The sequence below is a fragment of the Leucoraja erinacea genome, chromosome 39 (assembly GCF_028641065.1).
Source record: "Leucoraja erinacea ecotype New England chromosome 39, Leri_hhj_1, whole genome shotgun sequence".
Lineage (NCBI taxonomy): Eukaryota > Metazoa > Chordata > Chondrichthyes > Rajiformes > Rajidae > Leucoraja > Leucoraja erinaceus.
This window is the reverse complement of record NC_073415.1, coordinates 4215295-4237537: the sequence shown is the minus strand read 5'-3', so window position 1 is coordinate 4237537 and position 22243 is coordinate 4215295. Positions and strand designations below refer to the sequence as shown.

The 22243-nt window shown below is 46.5% G+C and overlaps 2 protein-coding genes across 3 annotated transcripts in view; both read left to right on the top strand.

The window, feature by feature from the left end:
• Positions 1 to 12918, top strand: part of carm1 (coactivator-associated arginine methyltransferase 1) — a 46974-nt gene extending 34056 nt beyond the window's left edge. The window contains exons 14-16 of one of the 2 annotated variants that reach the window (XM_055664064.1): positions 1197 to 1274; positions 5653 to 5721; positions 9894 to 12918. In XM_055664064.1, the coding sequence (XP_055520039.1) occupies positions 1197 to 1274; positions 5653 to 5721; positions 9894 to 10036 (290 nt within the window). In that variant the 3' untranslated portion in view covers positions 10037 to 12918. The remainder of the gene's footprint in view (positions 1 to 1196; positions 1275 to 5652; positions 5722 to 9893) is intronic. The other variant, XM_055664065.1, reaches the window with a different exon arrangement.
• Positions 12919 to 17500: 4582 nt separating this feature from the next.
• Positions 17501 to 21619, top strand: timm29 (translocase of inner mitochondrial membrane 29). Its single transcript, XM_055663861.1, is given in 3 exon segments — positions 17501 to 17696; positions 20726 to 21168; positions 21170 to 21619. Coding segments are annotated over 3 exon segments (753 nt in total). The 5' UTR covers positions 17501 to 17551; the 3' UTR covers positions 21335 to 21619.
• Positions 21620 to 22243: the final 624 nt, after the last annotated feature.

The following is a 22243-nucleotide window of genomic DNA, read 5'->3' as shown; positions in this document are numbered from 1 at the left end:
CCTATCCATAGATAGATGCAAACTCAGCGGGACAGGCTGAGAGAGAAGAAATGGGTGGCGTTTCGGGTCGAGACGAGAAGGGTCTCGACCCGAAATGTCACCCATTCCTTCTCTGCAGAGGTGCTGCCTGTCCCGCTGAGTTACTCCAGCTTTTTGTGTCTATCTTCGGTTTAAACCAGCATCTGTAGTTCCATCCTACTCATCAACTATCCTTGTTCTCCTGAGATGCTGAAGGCAGACACAAAATGCTGGAGTAACTCAGCGGGTCGGAACCCTTCCTTCGGCATTGCGACACATTCTCCAGAGATGGTACCCGACCTGCTCGGTTACTCCTGCTCTTTGTCTCTTTTTTGTAAACCAGCACCTGCAGTTCCTTGTGTCTAAACTACTTTTGTTACATGTACCTAGACACAATGAGATTGTGTTTTCATACAACTCTGTAAAATCTAACTGTACATGAACACAATCATGCTCACACACAAGAGTGCCGTTGAATTGTAATTTTGTTTTTTGGCAGACTCTTACCACATTGTCCCACTAAGTTACTGCTGTTATCTATGCATGTGTGTGTGTGTGCCAAGCATGTAAACAAATTCTCAATCTGCTGGTAACAATCGGATTGCTTATAGAGCACAAACTAAACTTGATTGAGTTTCCTTATCAATTCAGCCATTTATCTTTCTAAAGCACACTAACTTATCAAGAGATACAAGGAACCGCAGGTGCTTGTTTGTACAAATAAAATCTGTGCTGGAGTAACTCAGCGGGCCAGACGGCATCTCTGGAGAACGTGGATAGGTAAGGTTTTGGGTCGGGGCACCTTCTTCAGACACACTGTTAAAATTAGTTTTCTTCCCTCCACCTTAATCCAATCTCCATTTTCCATACCAAATTGGTATTGCCCCTACGTGCTGCAGGTGCGTGCTGTAGAATTGCTGCTGAGAAGCTGATAATTGCTGCTTTATTTTACATAATTCTTTGATGCTCTGTTCAGCATTTACAACCACGAATTTTCAATGTAGAACACGTCCTTCTCATTGGAATTGCTGGCAGTTTATGGAGGGAGATTAGTTCCATATGACGAAGGGCAAATGAGTTTGTGGAAGAATTTTAATGCTGATGTTATTCTAATCAGTTAAACTGACATTGGTGATGCAGGTAAAAAAATGTGACATTGTGCTTTTCCACTTTTGAAGGAGTCCCAGCAGCTTATGACTTGAGCAATGTGATTGCCAGTGGATCTGCAGTCAGCCACAACAACCTGATTCCATTAGGTAGGTATAAAATAATGCTGTTCAGCAGCTTAGTAAGAAAGTTCAAGGTTGCAAAGGAACATTGTCAAACTCCAAACCACGATAATCTTCACACCCTCCTCCCTTCCATTGTTAGGGGGCTCCTGTTGTCTTTAAAGAGTATATGCTCCCCCATAGCTATGTGTGATTTGTTTAACTATGTATTCATTAATATGGCTGTGATCTTCAGGAACTCATCCTCTGCCTGGTGGCTTGGTTCACTGGTTGGCAACATTTTTTATGTCAGCCACAACCCTTTTGTGGTAATGACACATTTTCTAAATTGGCTGACTGTTTCAGAAGTGGGATCCAGATTTCTACCGGCTGGGTACAGAAGATTGTAATTTGATTTGGAGTTTGTCTCTTTCCCCTCCCCCCCAAGTGATCGATTAAGAGCCAATGTTTTTTTTGTTTTTTTAACACTTTGGGAAGTCTCGGATGGAGTGTGTAAAAACAAGCCGAGTATGATTCACTCTTGCTTCACTCTCACCATTATGTGGGATACGTTTTGTGTAGGATTGAGCTGAGAGATGATTTTGTCTGAAGTGTACTGCGTTAGATATAATTCCAACACAATCCCACATCCAGATTCCTCTCGTATCTCATCCAGCACCATTTTGTCGTCATCTCCTGACCATAAAAGGATGGCCCACCACACTGTATGAAGTTGTTCAAGCTGCTGGATACTTCCCAACAGAACTGAGGAAATGGAGGAGATAGATTGTGTTGAGTTACTTCCAGAGGGTGAGGCCAATTCTCTGAGTTGGGCAGGAGATCAGAGGTATCTGTCAAGAATAGCATTCCATTAAAGTGAAGATATAATTATTCCATACCGGCTAACGATAAATCAATGGTGGGTATATGGTCCAAGCAGCTTTCTTCTGATCCCATTCTATACGAATGAGGTCCAGCTTGATTCCCTTTTCAGTTGTCCCCACCTCACCACGATGCAATGGTGGCTCCGAGCCATCCCACCACTAACCAGGCAGCTCGGATGTTCTCATGGTCATGGTCTAAGATGACTGCGTGAACACTTTATTCTCACATATGACAAGTCGCTGTGAAAAGGTATGCAATAGTCACCACATAAAGGGCGTGGACAACGTTACAAAGTATACGGAGTTGGCAGGTGTAATCCAGCGAAACCAACACTAAAGTGTGCGGGTTAAAAATGAATTATAACTTGCTATTCATTGACTCGTTACATTAATTCCTGCTGACCACCTCTCAAGCGGTACTGGTCAAAATACCTGCATCGTTGTCTTCTGTAATAAGGTTACCTCCCCCCCCCCCTTCGTACGTTATTAAATAGTGTTCGCATTTTCACTTAGTTGGGCTATTTCTATAACATTCTTATGAAAGGATAAGAGAAAGAATCTTAAATTAATTGTATTTGGAAGGCTGTGTCATGCACTGGGCATTATGGAAAACTAGCTGTGACGATGGGTATCTACGTTCTTTTGACACTTGTCTGATTTGAACAGCTTTGCATTAGCTCGGCATTCTAAACCAAAAATATTTAAGTGGGTAGCACAGTGGCTGAGCTGGTAGAGCTGCTTCCTCACAGCATCAGAGAGCCAGATTCAATCCAGACCTCGGGAGCTGCCTGTATGGGTTTCCTCCCACATTGCAAGGACTTGCGGGTTTGTAGGTTAATTGGCGCTTTGTAAGTTGTCCCTAATATGTAGGGAGTGGATGGGAAAGCAGGATAACATAGACCTAATGTGAATGGGTGATCGATAGTCAGTGGGGACTTGGTGGGAAGAAGGAGCTGTTTCCATGATGTACTTTTCAATCTGTTACAATGACTGAATGGTGAGCAATCCATTAGTTGTTGTCAGTGTTTAGTAGAAATGATGTGTATGCCTTATCACCTAATGTCTGACAAAAGTCTCCTTCCCAGTTGTTAAACGTTGCTACATTGTTAAATAGTAAATGTGGTTAAAGTTTGACTCTTGCTGATCTGACCAGCCTTTACTCTAGATGTTCATGGAAGATTTAATATAATGTTTGAATTTAGCATAACTTCCTGATATCCAACATTTTGCCACTTCTGTTCAGCTTGAGGGCCTTGCATTCCATTAATATATTTAAGTGAGAGCTTAAGGGAAAGGAGGGGCTAAATAGATGAAATATAAATAACTAATTTGGTGAGTGTTCTGCTGGAGAGCAGAGTTTGCTTTCTAACTGTTGGACATGGACAAATTTGGGTGGCCCTGATGAGCCTGGTTTTCCAAGAAGCAGTGAGACCGTACAAGAGAAACGCCCTTCTGGAATCGAGATTAGCTACATCCTGTCCCATTTTAACAGATGTGTTGGAACTGCTGATATGGAGAGAGCATAGTGTGGAATTTAGAACTTGCCCAGTCGATCAATGAAATTGCTTCATCTCGCCCTATCAACTCTTGCTTCTGTTCCTTTCTCCTTGTGTTTTCCTATGTATGCAGCAATCATTTTTGCCTCAGCTACACCATGTATTAGCATGTTCCATATCTCACCACAGAGGGAAGACATTTCTGCTGAATCATCAGATTTGGTGAATCTTCTCGTTTTTGGATCTCTGCCCATCAACTAAAGGGCATGCATCTTGCTTGTGTCTTTCCTTTGCACCCTTCTCGTAACATTGACCACGTCCAAGTCACCTGGAGTAAAACATCTCCTGCTTCTTCTGTCTTTCTATATAAATGTGGGCTCTGTCAATTGTGGTATCATCTTGCAAATCCAAAATGTGTAGTTTTTGGATATCTCTCTCCTTCTGCATTGTTTACCTGGTCACGGTTTATTTTTGGCCATTGATGTTTCTTAATCCAATCATTAGTTTATTCACATTTGTTCTTTTTATTGTCATTTATGTCCCTTTCCCCCTATTTACCTCTAGTTTTGGGTTCTGTTGTATGTTGTCCACGGCACTATCAATTTTTCAATTTGGAAGGAATATTGGCCCAACATTGATGAGTCGGGGTACTTCTATATGCCAGAACCAAACCTAGTGACACCCATGTAAACACACTGCAGGAGCCCGGCAGAATTATGTGTAGCATTTTTGTGTAAACATGCCAGCCTGGTGCCTGTAAGATTTATAACAATCTTAGACATCCGCTTATATTTTCCCAACAAAGAAAGGGAAGGAAACCTTAAAGAGATCCTAAATCTGCAATCTAATTTTTTTTAAAGTTGGACCATGATATGTTTTGGTAGTTTTCCTCCTGGTTAGTGTTGTAGTGGCTTCGTTGTTACTTGTGCTATCCTTTTCACTCAATGATATTAGTGTGTCTCGCCTTCAGCAGAGAAATAGCGAGTGAGGTGATATCCACAATCAATATTTCAGTTTGAAGGAGATTTTTTTTTTTTGTTTCTATTGACGCAAGCTGCTAATGTAAAGATCAGTTTTGTTTTCTCATGTTGGTTAATGTAGACTTTTGTCATTCCTTGGTGTAGTTTCCCCAAACTCCCCAGGACCTGTCCGTTACTCTAAATTGTGCAAAATTGGGTTAGAATTGTGGTCTTGGGTGCAAGTAAGGTGGCGGAACATTCTGTTGAGGGTTGCTGCCTATTTCCTGGGGATAAATCAGTAGGTTTATATAACTTTATAGGGTAAAATGCTTCTTAAGACTGAGGAAGAAAGGATGCAATAATTGATTTGTCAATTCATGGTCTATGGGTAAATAGTATTTCCACCAGGTGTGATGATACCTCCAGTCCAGCAGGGGTGCTACAGTTGGCATTGAGCATCTTTAGTATCGGGGAGACTACAACAAAGTTGTTCTTTCCTGGATGTTTCCCCCATGAAGATTGTTGGTGGGGGTGGCAGGGACTGGGGTTAAACTCTGCTGCGATCTTCTTCCTGATCTGATCGTTTGGGCTTGCACAAAGAAACGTCACTTGGTTCAGTGCTGGGCGGGTCCTTGGCCCGTTTCTCATTACACCTCAAAGTATCGGCACCTCCAGAAAGAGCTGAAACATTTCACATTCTAGTTTTCAGCCCTCAGCCCCCTGTGCAAAGATGTTAAAATATTTTCCACCGAGTGTTTCCAGAAAGCTGCAATAGAGGAGTTATGATCCAGATGCAGTGTAATGGATGTGCTGCCTTGCTGCTGTCAGCTCCTGGGGCATTTTGTTGCTCTTTGAAATCCTGGTTGCAGCATTCCTTTTATTGATGAGCTATGCATGATGTCAACGACCTGATTTACATCTGGCTGCTGTGGGCATCTTGGTGCAAAGGATGGCACCAAATATTATTGAACTTTAGTGATGCATTATTGAGGGATGAGCTTTTTTTGTTTTTTTGCTTTTGTATAGAGTGCTTTTCCCTCCCTTTGTCGTATTTTACTGGAAGGTTTCTCTCCTCCTCTCTTCACAGCCAACACTGGGATAGTGAATCACACTCACTCAAGACTGGGATCCATTATGAGCACAGGATTTATACAGGGTAAAGACATGGCCCTGAACCCCTCTGAGGCTTGACCGGTCGAATGAAACTTGCCAACGGAAACGCAACTGCTTGGCTCCAGGCACCCATAGCAACCTGTAGCCAATCCAGTTCCTTCTGGAATTGGCAGACTGCACCTACGAGCCTGATATGCAATAAAGTGTTGGCTGGTCTGCTTGCTAACGTCCTCTGTGTACGGGGAAAGAACTGAACTTTCAGTTGTGAAAAGGTTAAAGGCACAGTACAACCTGCCACAGATTGGATTGTAACCTCCTGCCCGTGAGCTTCAAGCTTGGTGTCCATGTGTACTCCCTGCTACACAGTTGAGGAAAAATTATCAATTCGCACCATCCCATTGCTGTAAATTGAGGTGCAAGGCCTCCCATAGTTCGTCCATTTAATCATTTAAAATCTGATGCTTGCAGTCACAAATGCTTTTGTGCAGCTGTCCACGGCTTGGGAGGGAGAACTCCAGGCTAGTGTTTGTGTTGACATGACCTTCTCCACCAAGGCTGCGGTCAAGCTGTTACTTTCTGCCTCGCAACGTAGATTGTTCCGGAAACTTGTCTTGGCAGCCAGGCCTGTCTACGCGTCTCTGCAGCTCTCCAGTGAAGCACAACACACTGCCATTTTGCTGGAGCCCCATATGTTCCTCCACCCAGTCAGACCACGTTTCCCAGGTCTTGGTCAGTCACGCTGATTGAAACGTGGGAATTTATTCTGATTGCATGATGGCCTTTGTTATTCCTTTGCTGTTGAACTTTGTCAGATCAGTAACCTTTTGCCGTTTAATTTAATCATAACCCGCAAGTATTGCAAATTCACTGAAGTTCTATCAGCCACTGAATGGGGATGAAGCGAGTTGTCCTCTCTGGCGTTATTCACACCAGAGTAGAAGTCAGCTCATCTTTGGGGCTGATGGTTCCCTGGTGTCATTTTAGCATTTGCACTTTGTCTTTCTCTCTGAAATTTGAGTTGATCTCCCTGTGCAAGTTGAATTAGTCTGTTTATTTATCCTCTTTTTCTTTATAGTTCCTTGCTCTCTCCCTCAATCCTCTCCCTCCCCTCAATCCTTCTCCAATCTTTTTTCTCCTCTATCTTTCCTCTCCCTCAATTCTTTTCTCCCTCATTTCCCCGCTCCCCAATCTTTCCCCTCCTCAACTTTCCCTATCATCGCCTTCCCCAATCCTTCCTCTCCCCATCTTCTCTCCCTCAATCCTTTCCCTCTCGCATCTTCTCCCCCTCAATCCTTTCTCTCTATCTTGCCTCTCTCCTCGATCCTCTCCACCCCATCTTTCCTCTTCCTTCCCCATCATCCCTTTCCCTCATTCCACTTTTCCGTGTCCTGTTCTTCTCTCCCCCCCCCTTGTGTCTCGACCCTCTCCTTTATCTCTACATGCAAACCAGCTCTCCAGCATACAGCTATGGTTCCAATACTCATGGGGGGATCCCCATTTGTGTAGAATTTGTATTTTAAGCTTTTTAAATTGGTTAAAACTTTGTTCCAATAATGGGCTGCTCACTGCCTCCCATTTAATGGGTCTGGTGAACTTTTGCTTACAAAATGCATGCCAATGCCAAAGTGCCTGTATGGTCTGTACAGTTGCATCTTTTCTCCCTCATTCTTTGACTCCAGTATTGGATTCCCCAAAGAGGACAAAGTGACCTTGTTGGAACCTTGGCTGTAAGGCTGGCTGTTTAATGACTTTGATGGGATTGTTTTGTTCTCCACATGGCTCATCGTTTTAGGAATTCCATTGGCAGCAGGCTGCTACAAGTGCCTGGAGCTGGATTTCTGTCAGTAAGGTTCATAGCATGCTGGTAACTATGAAGTGTTGATTAAAGGCCCTGTGTCTTCACATAGCTCATGATGAGTGCATGTGTTGCTATTTAAAAAATAAAACAACAAAAAAAACGCTTCCCATAGCGACAGCGAACAAAAGGGGGTGGGTGTCTCCAAAATTCGTAATCCTCCAAACAGTAGTCTATTATGGGTATTCTTTTACATACAACAAAATGACTAGGGTCTTTAATGGACAATTCTTTGATTTTGGCTTTAAAAAATCATCTCAATGTGGGGGATTTTTATTATTATTTTTATTTTTTACTAAATGTGTAGCATTGCTTCTCATTAATACCTGGGCCATTCAATGGCAAAGTGAGGAATGAGGAGAATCTATTAAACTCAGCCCCACATCATTTGTCCACAACTAGGATTAACTCATAAGACTGACCATTTTCAAGCTTTCAAGCACCATGAGATTTGGTGTTGGAAGTTGTCTGCTCTCTGCTTCCCTTCTATTCCCCCCCCCCCCCCCCCCCCCCCCCCCCCTCTCTTCGATGTTAAGAATGAGTCATAGCCTTCTCTTCCCATCCCAAAATCACACCAAATACACCAAGAACAATTACCAGTGGTCTAACAGAGTGATTGTATGGCACAGCAATCAGATCTTAACATTTCCACAAGGGCTTGCTTTCAGGCCATGCACAAATCACTCCACCTAGGTGATGTTAAAACCATTTTTAAAAACTGCACTGGTTATAAGTCCTGAAATAGCACTGCCCCGACCTCTCCGCTAAAGGTAGTTTATTACAAACACATCACTGTGTGTGTTCACTGCAAGTGGATGCTGAAACAAAACAGCAAAATAGCCTCATCACCTCAGTGCTTGAGAGCTGGAGCAGCATCCCCCAGCATCAGGATAGGGATGAGATTTAATTTTGTGTGATACTGTTGAGAGAAACATACTTTTTTTTTTTTTTTTAATATTCATACGAGTCGAGTTTCTCCTGGCTCCGCTTAGGCTCTGCTGATTCTCACAGGGAAGTGCAGCTAGATCAGCTTGTGACTGAATTGGCTCTGTGGTCCCTTGTAAGATTTCTTCTTCATGAAAGCCAAACCTTGGCCCAAAACTGGCTTTGGAGGACAGAGGGGGTTAGAACAGTTTAATTTAACACCATTGGAAGAGGATTGTTCTCTCAGCTTGGTCAGAGACATCACGTCTTGCCTTAATTGTTTGAGGAGCACTATGCAGCAGGAACTAATATTCCAGCTAAACTAAATAGTGAGGTGTATTCAGGGAGGTCATCCACACAAAACTTTGCACATCACTTTTTTTTTGTTTCTTAAAAGTTTAGATAGACACTTATGGCTGATTCCATTGTTTCTTTGGCTTATGTACATTTTGCACAGGGTACTGCTTTGGTATCTAATATCCATTATTTGACTAGCCAGCATCCAAAGTCTGCAGCAAAGTTACAGTGAGCTTGCCCTCAGCAAAAGCAACACAGTTGTTCAGCGATTCAAAGTTTAAACTTTTTATTAACTTAAATGAACATTCCCATAATGTCTGATTGGGTGCATCTGACTTTTTATTGCCCAGTGATAACCTCGATACAGCTCTCTACTTCATACCGTTGCTTGTAACTAACTGCTCAAAGTGTTTTTTTTTTTTACTGCATGCAGTTTGCTTATTTCGATCATGCTTTGTTTAAAAGCAAGGAGGCTTGGCTACTACTGTGGGCTGTGCGGAGGGTATGGGGAGAAATGGCCATTGTAACTGTGAAGTGTACAAGTTGAGTCACAAAGAACAGTGCTAGTGATGCCCAGCCTTCCTGTGATGAACTATCCTGTAGGCAGAGTAGTGAAGGTCAGCCAATGCCTGAGGAATTGACCCTTGCCCAAAGACTGCCCTTCAAGTGCCCCTTTTCTCCCACCCCCAGGTTTTCTTCAATCTAGTTTTGCTGATGAGGGGTGCTTGCTTTCATCTGGATGGGAGCAAATTTATATTGAATGAACATGAGCGAATATGGGCAGGATTAAGTCTCGTTACTGCAGAGAATAGGGTAGCGAATATATACCTTCACTTTCCTCATCCCGTCTCTTCACAGTGTGACGTGAATTCTCAGTCTTTGCGGCTAATTCCTTCAATATAAGTGGGATGGTCTGTTTAGTGTGGGGGGGGGTGGTCGCCTGTCCCATCCACAGGGAGAGTTGCAGACACCAGCTTAGATATCGGGAAGCCCAACTGAGACACCAGCTAGGTACCTGGATTGTCAACTGGTGCAAGAATGTACTTGAATGAAATGAGTTGCCATTATTTTAAATGCTTTTCTTTTACCTGGAAGACTTGGCGTTTAAGGTTGTTTGTTATTCTGTTATGTTTTCCTAGGCTCATCGAGCGGCGGACCGGGTGGAGTTATTCCCAGCAGCAGTCACTATTCGATCAACAATCAGTTCACCATGGGCGGCCCTGCCATCTCAATGGCCTCTCCGATGTCCATAAGCACCAACACAATGCACTATGGCAGCTAAGAGTTCACAACACCACCTCTGACCTTTAGAACTGATACTTTCAAGAGGAATTAAAAAACAAATCCAGATTCAGTTCCCTCCAAATAAAAGTCTATGAATTGTCCAAATTCATCGTCCCATGGATTTAGCTAAGCTCGAGATGGGGAAAGTAGGTGTGTGCGTGAGGGGTGGGTAGGGAAGGTGTCTTTTTTTTTCTTGGTTTTTACCATGGAGATACAATAATGCTTTGATACCAGACTTGTAAAGTTTTATATACTTAAAATAAACAAGAAGGAGGGGGGGGGGGGAGATGAAACGATGATTGCTGTCTGATCCTGCAATTGGTTTGTAGTCAGTAGATATCCTTGCTAGTCTGTCTTCTAGAAATCCTGCCATAAGTGTTAATGCACCTTCCACTACAGATTTATCAGGGTAATGGAGCTAGTGGTTTATGGAGGGTTTTTCTTCTCCAGTGTGCCCCAACCTCGCCTCCCCTCACTCCCTCCATTACGCTAACCTCAAATAAATCACTCCGCAATTTCAATTGGCATTTTTAAAATTCTAAATTGGCTTTGGGCATGAGCAGGCTGACTATCAAATGTATTTGATATTTGGACATGGTTTCATTTAAAGCATTTGGTGTGTTGTTTTAAAAGTTTAAGCACCAGCAGGCAGGTGGAAATATTTCCCTGACTTTGAAACGTGTAATGGATGAGAAGCTTTAAGCTTGTTTTGTGAAAGACAGTTTTGCAGATTTGGTGTTGGCTATAGTAAAAGAGGAGGAATTGGATTATATATATTTTTTGGTGTTGAATTCTCCGTTCCTTTATACCTGCCTGGTTTGCCTCTTTGTCTGCCTGCCCTGTTTCTTCGTTTTGACAGTTTTTGCAGGATCACCTCAAAGCTCAGCAACGTAAAGGCCGGCCGGCCGGAGTGTGCGGCAAATAACCTGCGGAGGGGCGAATCTGGCGCTCGGCGTTGCAGAGACGGACCTTGAGCAAGCCACCTCATCGCTGAATCCAACCCAAATGTGGTTCTTTAACGCTTTGCATGCAGACATTTACACTGAAGAATGACCGAGGCTCCTGCGCTGAATCCTCGCCTGGCTGTTTTCAACAGTTCCGCCTCTCAGTGCTACATGTCTGCCGATATCTTGTTCTTGGGTTCAAACTACATGCAATGGTAGGTTGAGGGCACTGTTCTGGTGCCATTGCTATTGGTGCCATACATACATGACTTAAAAACGGGTCTGGCTGCTTTGGCAGCAACTTGTGTGGGTATATATGTTGGAATTTGTTTCTTTGTACCTTTAAAGGGATGCTGCTGAATTGGGTTCTAGGTGATCTCCAGCAGTGCGACACCACAGTTAGGGTACAGGATTTTGTGCTCCACACTCCAGATTCATTCATTCTACTTGCCTCCACGTTTGCCTCTGATTAACTTCCAAACCTCGAGATTGACGGGAATGAAACTCCGCTTTTCTATCAGATGGAGAGGAAACGGGGCTGTTTTTCCAGCATCTTCTGATTGTAACTTGCAGCAATGTCTGTATATTTCTATTGAAATAGTTGTATAATTGCTGGCAGCAATCTCCGATAGAAGAATTTATTTAATCTCTGCAGACTATAAATTCTCGATGTCTTGTCATACAAGGCATTTTACTTTTTTTGAGGAAAGGATTCAAAGCCTCCTGGCTCCTTTCCTTTCCAAAATCTTGTGCCCTGACTAAGTTCTTTGGCTGCCTTCATTTTTCATGTTGTCTTTAATGCTTTTGCCGTATGCAAACTAAATCAGCAGCACGGCCATTGCAGTGCCAGGGACGGAGGGTAAACAGCCCTGATTTCCCTGCGCAAGCTGATAAAATGTTTCTCTGCACACCGATTTTCTATTTGATACACCGTGACCTAAAATGTTGAGGATCAGGATAGAGTTGTTAAGAAGGGGGTCAGCTACAGCTTAGTGATGTTGTGTGAGACTGCGTGTTTGTGTGTGCGAGAGGGAACTTGAACTTCTGCAATAAAATCTTACGTTGCCTCTTTTGCATGACGCTTCAGTGCAAGGATTGAATTTAACTAGAAGGTGCTCCTTCACCTGCCTTCCTGGTATGGATCTGATAGACGAGTTGATTAACAAGTGCCCTCCACCAATACATGGCAGTGTGAGTTTACTTGTGTGGCAGCAGCAGAGTCTTGCATAAAGCATTGGCAAACCAAGAGTATCTGCAGTTCCCAGAGAACTTTAGAGATTCGAGTTGTATTCTATCCAGTTGAACACTACTAGCAGGGGTGAGTGGTTGAATTTACCTGTATGCAGTGGCTTGTCATGTGGGGAAGTACACCAGGATATTACTGAGACTAACTAACGTTCAACAAGTATCTTGACCTCTGTAGATGTCCGCAGATCTCTAATGAGCCCCAGGTTTTTGTTAGACAAACTTTTTTTTTAAATGTGCATCCGTCCTTGCAAATTATGGGTCCCCTGCATCCTACAATAACCACTGTGAAGGAAAATAAAAGGAGACACAATGCCTGAGTAACTCAGCGGGTCAGACAGCATTTCTGGAAAACATAGATGGGTGATGTTCAAAAGGTCCCGACCCAAAACATCTCCATGTTCTCCAGAGATGCTGCCTGTGAGATGATTTTTTTTGGTAAGTAGTTCCTTGTTTCTACAACCACTTTGTCAAAATTAACAATAGAAACAAGGGTACACAAAAAGCTGGAGTAGCTCAGCGGGTCAGGCAGCATCTCCTGAGTCTTGACACGAATCATAGTACATGCCTACAGATCTGATGAGCAAGAACTAGCTCACGTTTTTGTGGCTGTGGTTTTTTTATACTACTCTTCACTTCCCTATTATTTACAGCATTATCCTGAGATTTTACTTCCCCCCCCCCCCTCTCCCCCCCCCCCCCCCATTTGGCCTTGTTGCTGAGACTATGTTCTGCACAGGCTTGGGGCGACTCCGTGCTGAATATTTTCCCCCCCCACACCCACAGATCGCGATTCACCCAGTATTGTTCCTTGGGACGTGCCATGGAATGGGACAATTTTCCTGAACATCAGGCAGCATTTAGGGCAGCGGGTAGGGCTGCTGTCTCAGTGCCAAAGACCCGGGTTCAATCCTGAGCTCAGGTGCTTCTGTGTGGAGTTTGCACCATCTCCCTGTGACTGCGTGGGTTTCCTCCAGGTGCATTCACATCCCACGGTTTGTCAGTTAATTAATTGTTCTCTGTAAATTGCCCCTTGCGTGCTGAGATCGGATGGGAACGTAGGATAACATAGTAGTGTGAACGGGTGATCGATGGTAGACTGAAGGGCTACAAACTTTCCATGTTTTCTCTTTTAATTACTTGAGATGGCCGACTGTGAATCGTCTGGCTTTCCGAGTTTAGGTCGGTGGGGAGGGAGAAAATGCGTTTCTGTTTGGACACATCTGCAAGCTGGATATTAACATCTGCAAGGACACGCAATAATCTGCTCAATAAATGTTAAATACTTCAGCACTTGTTGTGGAAATGGGTGGGATATGTGTGGCACGAGTGAGTTGTTGACTGTGGACAGCCAAGGGAACAAGTGGCAAGTGGCTGAGTTTAGTGGAGAAACAGATCTGTCGAGTGTTGGTGCAGCCGGCATCTCTCGCAGGGGTACAAACACTTGTGCTGGTAATCCTCTGTCAGTGTGATCCGTAACTGAGTGCTCTAGAGCAGGCATGACTTCAACTTTAGCCTCATCCTCCTCAAATAGGCAGCTTTTGTAGAATATTTCTACAGTAAAAAGGATTTTAAAAAAATAATAGAATGGGTAAGGTTTAATGTGATAAATTATCACAGTGGCTGACAGCAAGGAGAATTGATCCATGATTAGCTGGGCAGGCAGCACAGTGTATCTGGTGAAACCTGAATGGATCAGTTCAGGGTTGCGAATGTGGATCCCATTTGAAAGTTATTCTTGTGTTAGTAGCCCTTTTTTTTTTTTTTAAAGTAGTCCTTGTACTAGGGTTGCGGGTACATGAGGTGTGAACAAATATTGTGAGGGTCTTCACTCGCCTGGTGAACTAGGCTGAAGTGAGACAGACCTTCTAACAGTTTCCCCTGCACAATTGGTACAATGCATTGGGTGGAATTAGTGTCCATTTTGTTCGATCTTAAAACCTCTTACTTTACAAATGTGAGTCGATGTTGACCCTGAACTATCTTCTGGTTAATCCATTTACTGCTATCCTGATCCAACAACCCTTGCTAGAGGATTTAACATATTGTAGTTCAGTGTTTTAGTGCAATTTAGAAATGTTTGTAGAATGAGTAGATCTTTGTTCATCTGTGTTGTGTGTAGATTTTATTACAGCAACATGAGATTGTTAGACTGTTAGAAAATCATAATCCTGTAATACCATGAATTATCAAATAAAACACTAATATTACATGCTTTGTGACTTGACTTTGCCTCTCTGCTGCCGGCTCGGTTTGGAAGAATGGTCTTGGATGTGGGATCTTCCGCTGTTGATGCCCTGCTTTGAACCAAGATCTTTTTCCTCTACTTTACAATACCTTGGTGGCATTGGAAGAGCCGTGCAGAGGTGACATTTAAAACGTTGAATGGCTCTTTGGAACTTCTGAATATCTTGGTGGGAAGATCTGCTCAAACTACTTGGGGTGGTGGGGGGGGGGGGGGGGGGGGGGGCCTACTACAACCCCTCCGAAAAATCCTTCCAGGAGTCTCTGTTGGAGTCCTCAAGCCAGGGTGGGATCCAAAGCAGTACTGAAGCAGATGCGATGGTTGAGGTCAATACTGAAGTTAAAGAGCCAGTTCAGTGAAACATAGAAATTAGGTGCAGGAGTAGGCCAGTCGGCCCTTCGAGCCTGCACCGCCATTCAATATGATCATGGCTGATCATCCAACTCAGTATCCTGTACCTGCCTTCTCTCCATACCCCCTGATCCCTTTTGCCACAAGGGCCACATCTAACTCCCTCTTAAATATAGCCAATGAACTGGCCTCGACTACCTTCTGTGGCAGAGAGTTCCACAGATTCACCACTGTGTGAAAAAGGTTTTTCTCATCTCAGTCCTAAAAGACTTTCCCCTTAGGAGAACAATCTCTCGGGCAAGGTCCATAAGATGAACTTTGGCTTTTTCTTCATATAGGTACATCCCAGGAATCAGTCTGATGAACCTTCTCTGTAACTCCCTCTATGGCAAGATCCTACATAGCTATTACAGAACCATGAGCCTGTCAGTCCTGTCCTATAGCACATTTAAAAACAACTCTTGTTGACCAAAGTGCTTTACATTAGTGCAGGTACTAACGTTCTACATACAGAGGTACATAGATCTAACAATACAACTACATACAGCGCTCCTATACTCAAAGACAGGAGGAACAAGAAACGTAAGGGGGCCCCTTCTGAGTAAAGATATATTTTGATGCAGGAGATCTCTCGGGCAAGGTCGATGAACTCTGGCTTTGGATAGGTAGATGGGGTATTATAGCTATTACAGAAACATGAGCTGTCAGTCCTGTCCTATAGCACATTTAAAAACAACTCTTGTTCCAAAGTGCTTTACATTAGTGCTGCAACATACAGCAAAAGCGTGCGTCCCTCAGAGGACCTGAAACGCCTTGAGTGCCTTAAGGACTTAAAAGGTTGATGGACCCTGATGGGAAGAGGGAGCTGTTCCATAGTAGGTGCTGCAACCGCAAAAGCGTGGTCGCCCCTGAGCTTATGCCTGGAGGGACCTGGAGATAGTATGGTTTGTTAGCAGAATTCTGATGTAGGTGGGGGCAAGCCCATTAAGGGCTTTGTATACCTAAAGGTGGAGCTTGAAATTGATTCTGAACCGCACTGGGAGCCAGTGGAGATAAGCCAGAATCGGGGCGATGTGGTCCCTTTTTCAGAAGTCTACAATAAGGTGGAATATGTGTGTACAGGAATATTTTCTCAATATATAGGTGGTCCTACTAGTGAAGAGCAAATCTCTACCTCTTGGGGAAATAAGACAGGCCAGATGCCTGACGTGTTGGTGGGGAAGAATTTTGACACCAGTGACTATAATTTATTAATTGTGATGGGAAAATATAAAACTGGTCATAAAACATAGAATAGTACAGGGCAGAGAACGGATGTTTGGTCCACAATGTCTCTGTTGAACATGATACCAAATTAATATCTGCACATAATCCATTTTACTGCATACCCAGGCTCTAAATGCCTCTTAAACACCTTCATATCTACCTCCACCACCACCCCTGGAAGAGTGAAACTTGTCAGATCGCATCCTATGATGCTCCAGTGAATTGGTTCAACCTCCCCTTATAGCTAATAGCCTCTCATTGTGACATCCTAGTTGGAAATTGAGGAGAGAACTGATGGAAGTTCATAAAATTGTGAGACGAATGAATAGGGTAGACAATAAGAGCCTTTCTCTGAGAATGGAAGTGGAAGAGATCAGAGGCCATAGCTTCAAGGTGAGTTCATAAATCACTTACTGCCTACTATGCCTCTTGGCATGTAGGGCATCTTTGCTGTTTCTGTAACATTTGTTTTACGAGACAGGGTTGTTGGTCCTGTACTCAACCTCCAACCTGGAGGACCAGCTCTTTGTCTCGCCTCTACCCTTCGACCTGTCCAGCATGGGAGACCCTAACAGGAGACGAATCTCCCGCTGGCATAGCTCTAGGGGTCACTGAGATACACAAGCTCCCCGACCACAACAAGGTTGCAATCCAATGGGGAGGAGTTCATAAATTATAGCCTTAGGAGTAGAATTAGGTCATTCGACTCCTCAAGTCTACTCTGCTATTAAATAATGGCTGATCTCCGAATCCCATTTTCCTGCTTTCTCCCCATAACCCTTGACACCCATTGGGCTGCCAGGGATCATGGTGGAGGCAGATATGATATTGGTGTTTAAAAGGCTTATACATAGCCACGAGGATATGGATCACATGCAAGCAGAGATTAGGTTAACTTGGCGTCATGTTCAGCATGGGCATTGTGGGCCGAAGGGCCTGATCCTCATTTAAAGAGTGCCCGGGATCCTAGCAGCAGAATTAGGCCATTCGGCCCATCAAGTCTACCCCTCCATTCATGGTTGATCTATCTCCCTTCTCCCCATAACCCCCGACACCTGGATTAATGAGAAGCCATCACTGGAGTAACAGCGGCTCAGGCAACATCTGCAGATTCAATGGTTCTTGGTCCAAAATATTCCAAATTGAATTTAAACTGGAGGTGGTGGAGGGAGGACTGAAGTCAGAAAGGGTTTTGGGGAAGAAAGAGCTACTTTACATTTAGTTGCATGTGGTTGTGTAACTATGGCAGGGTGAAGATTATAGGATCTTTGCTCCATCCTTATCCTACACGAGAAGTAATTACTGTCCGCCGACATTAAAGACCCAGTGACGAGGTCGGACACCTGACGCTGCGGGCGGGGAGGGAGCGACCGACTCGTGGTCCCCACCCGGGCGGAACGTTTCTCCGAGCCGCGGGTTCCGCCCGGACCGCCAAGAAGCGGCGGAAGCTCCCGGCTCCAAGATGGCGGCCGTGTGGAGGCGGCTGGCGGAAGCGGCGGCGGTACCGGGCCGGCCCGGACTCTGGGCGCGGTTCACGGCGACGGCGACGGCAACGGCGGCGGCGGCTCGACCCGAGCTCCGGGCGCGGCTCCGCGACAGCAGAGTTGGTGAGAGGCCGCGGCCGGGGGGGTCAGTGTGTCCCGGGATCCCCCCCCTCATCACGTGACCACGCCCGCCCCCCTCACGTGACCCCCCCCCCTCACGTGACCACGCCCGGCCCTGACCCTCCCCCCCTCACGTGACCACGCCTGCTCCTGACCCCCCCCTCACGTGACCACGCCCGCCCTGACCCCCTCACGTGACCACGCCCGCCCCCTGACCCCCCTCCCCCCCGCCCCCCCCCCCACACGTGACTACGCCCGCCCCTGCCCCCCCCCTGTGACCCCCCCCCCCACGTGACCCCCCCGCCTGCCCCTGACCCCCCTCACGTGACCACGCCGCGCCCCTGACCCCCCTCACGTGACCACGCCCGCCCCTGACCCCCCCTCACGTGACCACGCCCGCCCCTGACCCCCCCCCCCCTCACGTGACCACGCCCGCCCCTGACCCCCCCCTCACGTGACCACGCCCGCCCCTGACCCCCCCTCATGTGGCCACGCCCGGCGCTGACCCCCCCCTCACGTGACCACGTACGCCCCTGCCCCCCCCCCCCCTCACGTGGCCACGCCCCCTCCCCCGCTGACCACCCCTCCCCCGTCACGTGGCGGGCGGGCGGCGCTTCGGCCCATCCAGCCCCTGCTCTCACTCCACTGCATTGTTCCCATGTTCCCGTCCATCCACTCCCTGCACACACTGGGGACAATTTGCAATTATACCGAAGCCAATTAACCTACAAACCTGCACGTCTTTGGAGTGTGGGAGGAAACCGGAGCACCCGGAGAAAACCCACGCGGTCCCAGGGAGAACATGCAAACTCCGTACAGACAGCACCCAGTCAGGATTGAACCCGGGTCTGTGTGGCAGCAAGTCTACCACTGTGCCACCGTGCCACCTGTAGAGCTGTTTGTGAAATGAACTAATGATCTGGATGAAAAATGTGTAGGAAGGAACTGCAGATGCTGGTTTACACCGAAGAAAGACACAAAATGCTGGTGTAACTCGGCGGGAGAGGCAGCATCTCTGGGTGGAAGAAATAGGTAACGGGGAAGTTAGGTCTTGACCCAAAATGTCACCTATTCCTTTTCTCCAGAGATGCTGCCTGACCCGCTGAGTTACTCCAACATCTTGTGTCTACCTTTGGACAATAATGTAGATGGGTTGTTAGTAAGATATAAAATTTGGTGTAGTTGCAGACAGACTGTGTTTAGGATGCAAATCAAACTGCCCGTGCGGATGGTGGGAACAGAATCCATCAGGGATTTTCATAGATACATACAGCGTGGAAACAGGCCCTTTGGCCCAACTTACCCACAACGACAAACATGCCTCATGTAAACTAGTCACACCTGCCTGTCTTGCTCATATCCCTCTATACCTATCCTTTCCATGTATCTTTCCAAATGTTTCTTGAACATTGCGATAGTACCTGCCTCAACTACCTCTTCCAGCAGCTCATTTCATACACCCACCAGCCTTTGTGCAACAGGGTTTTACTCCTCAAGTTCCCATTAAATCTTTACCCCCTCACCTTAAACCCATGTTCTCCGTTTCTCAGTTCCTCTACTCTGGACAAAAGATCTATTCCTCTCATGATTTTGTACACCTCTAAGATCACCCTTCATCCCCCTAAATTTTGAAAAGGAATTTGATGAGAAATTAGCGAAACGCAAGGTGCTTTCGGAACTCAGGGGGTCAGGCAGCATCTGGAGGGAATAGACAGACTGGAAGTTGGGTCCCAACCCAAAACATTGTCTGCCTATTCCTTCCATACAATGCTGTCTGACGGATGAGGCGTTCCACACCAGGACATCTGAAATGTCCTCACTATTCAGGGAACGGGGGTTCCCCTCCTCCACCATAAATGAGGCTCGCACCAGGGTCTCTTCCATACCCCGCAACACTGCTCTCTCTCCCCATCCCCGCACTCGCAACAAGGGCCGAGTCCCCCTAGTCCTCACCTTTCACCCCACCAGCCATCCCATACAAAAAATAATCCTCCGTCAGTTTCGCCACCTCCAACGTGACCCCACTACTGGCCACATCTTCCCATCTCCCCCCATATCTGCCTTCCGCAAAGACCGCTCCCTCCATAACTCCCTTGTCAATTCTTCCCTTCCCTCTCGGTCCACCCCCTCCCCGGGCACTTTCCCTTGCGGCCGCAGCAGATGCAACACTTGTCCCTTTACCTCCCCCCTCAACTCCTTTCAGGGACCCAAGCAATCGTTCCAGGTGCGACAGAGGTTTACCTGCATCTCTTCCAACCTCATCTATTGCGTCCGCTGCTCTAGATGTCAGCAGATCTATATCGGTGAGACCAAGCGGAGGTTGGGCGATCGTTTCGCCGAACACCTCCGCTCGGTCCGCAATAACCTAGCTGACCTCCCGGTGGCTCAGCACTTCAACTCCCCCTCCCACTCCGTCTCCGACCTCTCTGTCCTGGGTCTCCTCCATGGCCACTGCGAGCAGCACCGGAAATTGGAGGTACAGCACCTCATATTCCGTTTGGGGAGTCTGCACCCCGGGGGCATGAACATCGACTTCTCCCAATTCTGTTAGTCCTTGCTGTCTCCTCCCCTTCCTCAGCTCCCCTGCTGTCTCCTCCCACCCTCCAGCCTTCCGGCTACTCCTCCTTTTCCCTTTCTTGTCCCCACCTACCCCCACCCCCGATCAGTCTGAAGAAGGGTTTCGGCCCGAAACGTTGCCTATTTCCTTCGCTCCATAGATGCTGCTCACCCGCTGAGTTTCTCCAGCTTTTCTGTGTAACCTTCGATTCTCCAGCATCTGCAGTTCCTCTTTAACATGCTGTCTGACCTGCTGAGTTCCCCCAGCACTTTGTCTTTAGCTCAAGATTCCAGCACCTGCAGTTCCTTGTGCCTGGATGGGAATATAATTGGGAGGTCAGGCTGTGTGGGTGGAGTGGATTGCTGTGCTAGCAGTAGGACATTCTCGATGGGCTGAATGTCCGCCTCCTGTGCATATTGACTCTGAATCATTGGGACAAAGTGTGGTTTTCATACATTATTTCATGCTCCTGCAGGTGTGTGGATGTGGAGTCTAGTTGCTGATTATCGAGAGGCGTGTAAAGAGATTGTCGTGGGGGCAAGGGATAATCCGTGGAAGGCATCCCTTTACTGCCTCCTGCTGGGGGGGGCTGCCACCTGCGCCTACTACAACCCCTCCGAAAAATCCTTCCAGGAGTCTCTGTTGGAGTCCTCCAACCAGCTTCTGGTGCTGTCACCCTTGGTCCGTAGTTGCCACGCAGACCGGCACATCCAGAAGCTGGTAACAATTAAAACCCAGGGTCGTCTCCGGCACGTGAGTTTGGGCGTCTTCTCCCTGGTGTACACGGCCCCCTACGACCCGGACACCAGCATCTACGGCGCGCATTGCGAGTACCTGAGGCCAAGATGGTCGGACTTTCCAGACCGGGTTTTAGACCTGGGCTTCCTGGGCAAATGGTGGGTGCTCGTCTCCAAGATGAAAGGACTGGGACATCAATGACGACGAGTTTGCCCACCTCCCCGCTGAGCTGCGGACCGTCACACCACAGGACCTCCACTCGGCTGAGAACGAGAGACTGTTTGAATTAAAGTTCAAGCCTATCATTCTCCGAGAGGAGGACATGCAGGAGGGTGAAGGAAGCTGACGGGCACTGCTCACTGCCATGCCACGCCATGAAGAATACAACTCAACACCTCTAATATAGACCAGGACAATGCAGGATCAGGACCTTCGGCCCACTGAGTCCGTGCCAACCATGATGCCACTCTAATTAATCCCAGGTTCCTGCATGTGGAGTGTGTCTCTCTATTCCCAGCCTGTGCATGTGTCTGTCGAAATGTTGATGCCCATTTCCTCTCCACCCATTCTTGGTTGATTAAACTTGGCACTGCTATAAATGGTTTCAAAATAAACAGTTCTATAATTAAGACATCAGGCCGTGATGTTTAGTTTTAGTTTAGAGATACAGCGCAGGAACAGGCCCTTCAGCCCACCGAGTTCACACCAACCTGTAATCCCCAGCACACTAACACTATCCTACACACACGAGGGGGTGGGAGATTGCAACCTTCACTTGGTCCACCCTGTTTCAACTAATGCAATCATCCCGATGTGCACAAACAAGATCACATAGAGCAAGTTGACCCACAACTTTAGGCTGTGCACGCCGCACGCAAGAAGAAGAAGAAGACACATAATAGGGACAATTTTACATTAACACCAAGTCAAATAACCTACAAACCTGTACATCTTTGGAGTGCATCCGGAGAAAATCCACACAGGTCACAGGGAGAAGGTACTAACTCCGTACCGATAGCTCCCGTAGTCGGGATCGAACCCGGGTCTCTGGCGCTGTAAAGCAGCAACTCTACCGTTGCGCCACCGTGCCAGCATGTTGTGTGAACATTTTTTTACTGTCGGGTTTGATGCAGGAACAAGTCACCACTGCAGTGAAATACTGGACCTGAGATTGCCCTTTCTCAATGTGAGCTCTGCACCTCCAGGTAACGTGGGTTTGGAACCCCTGGCCTTCAACAGCGCAGCATCTCCTTAC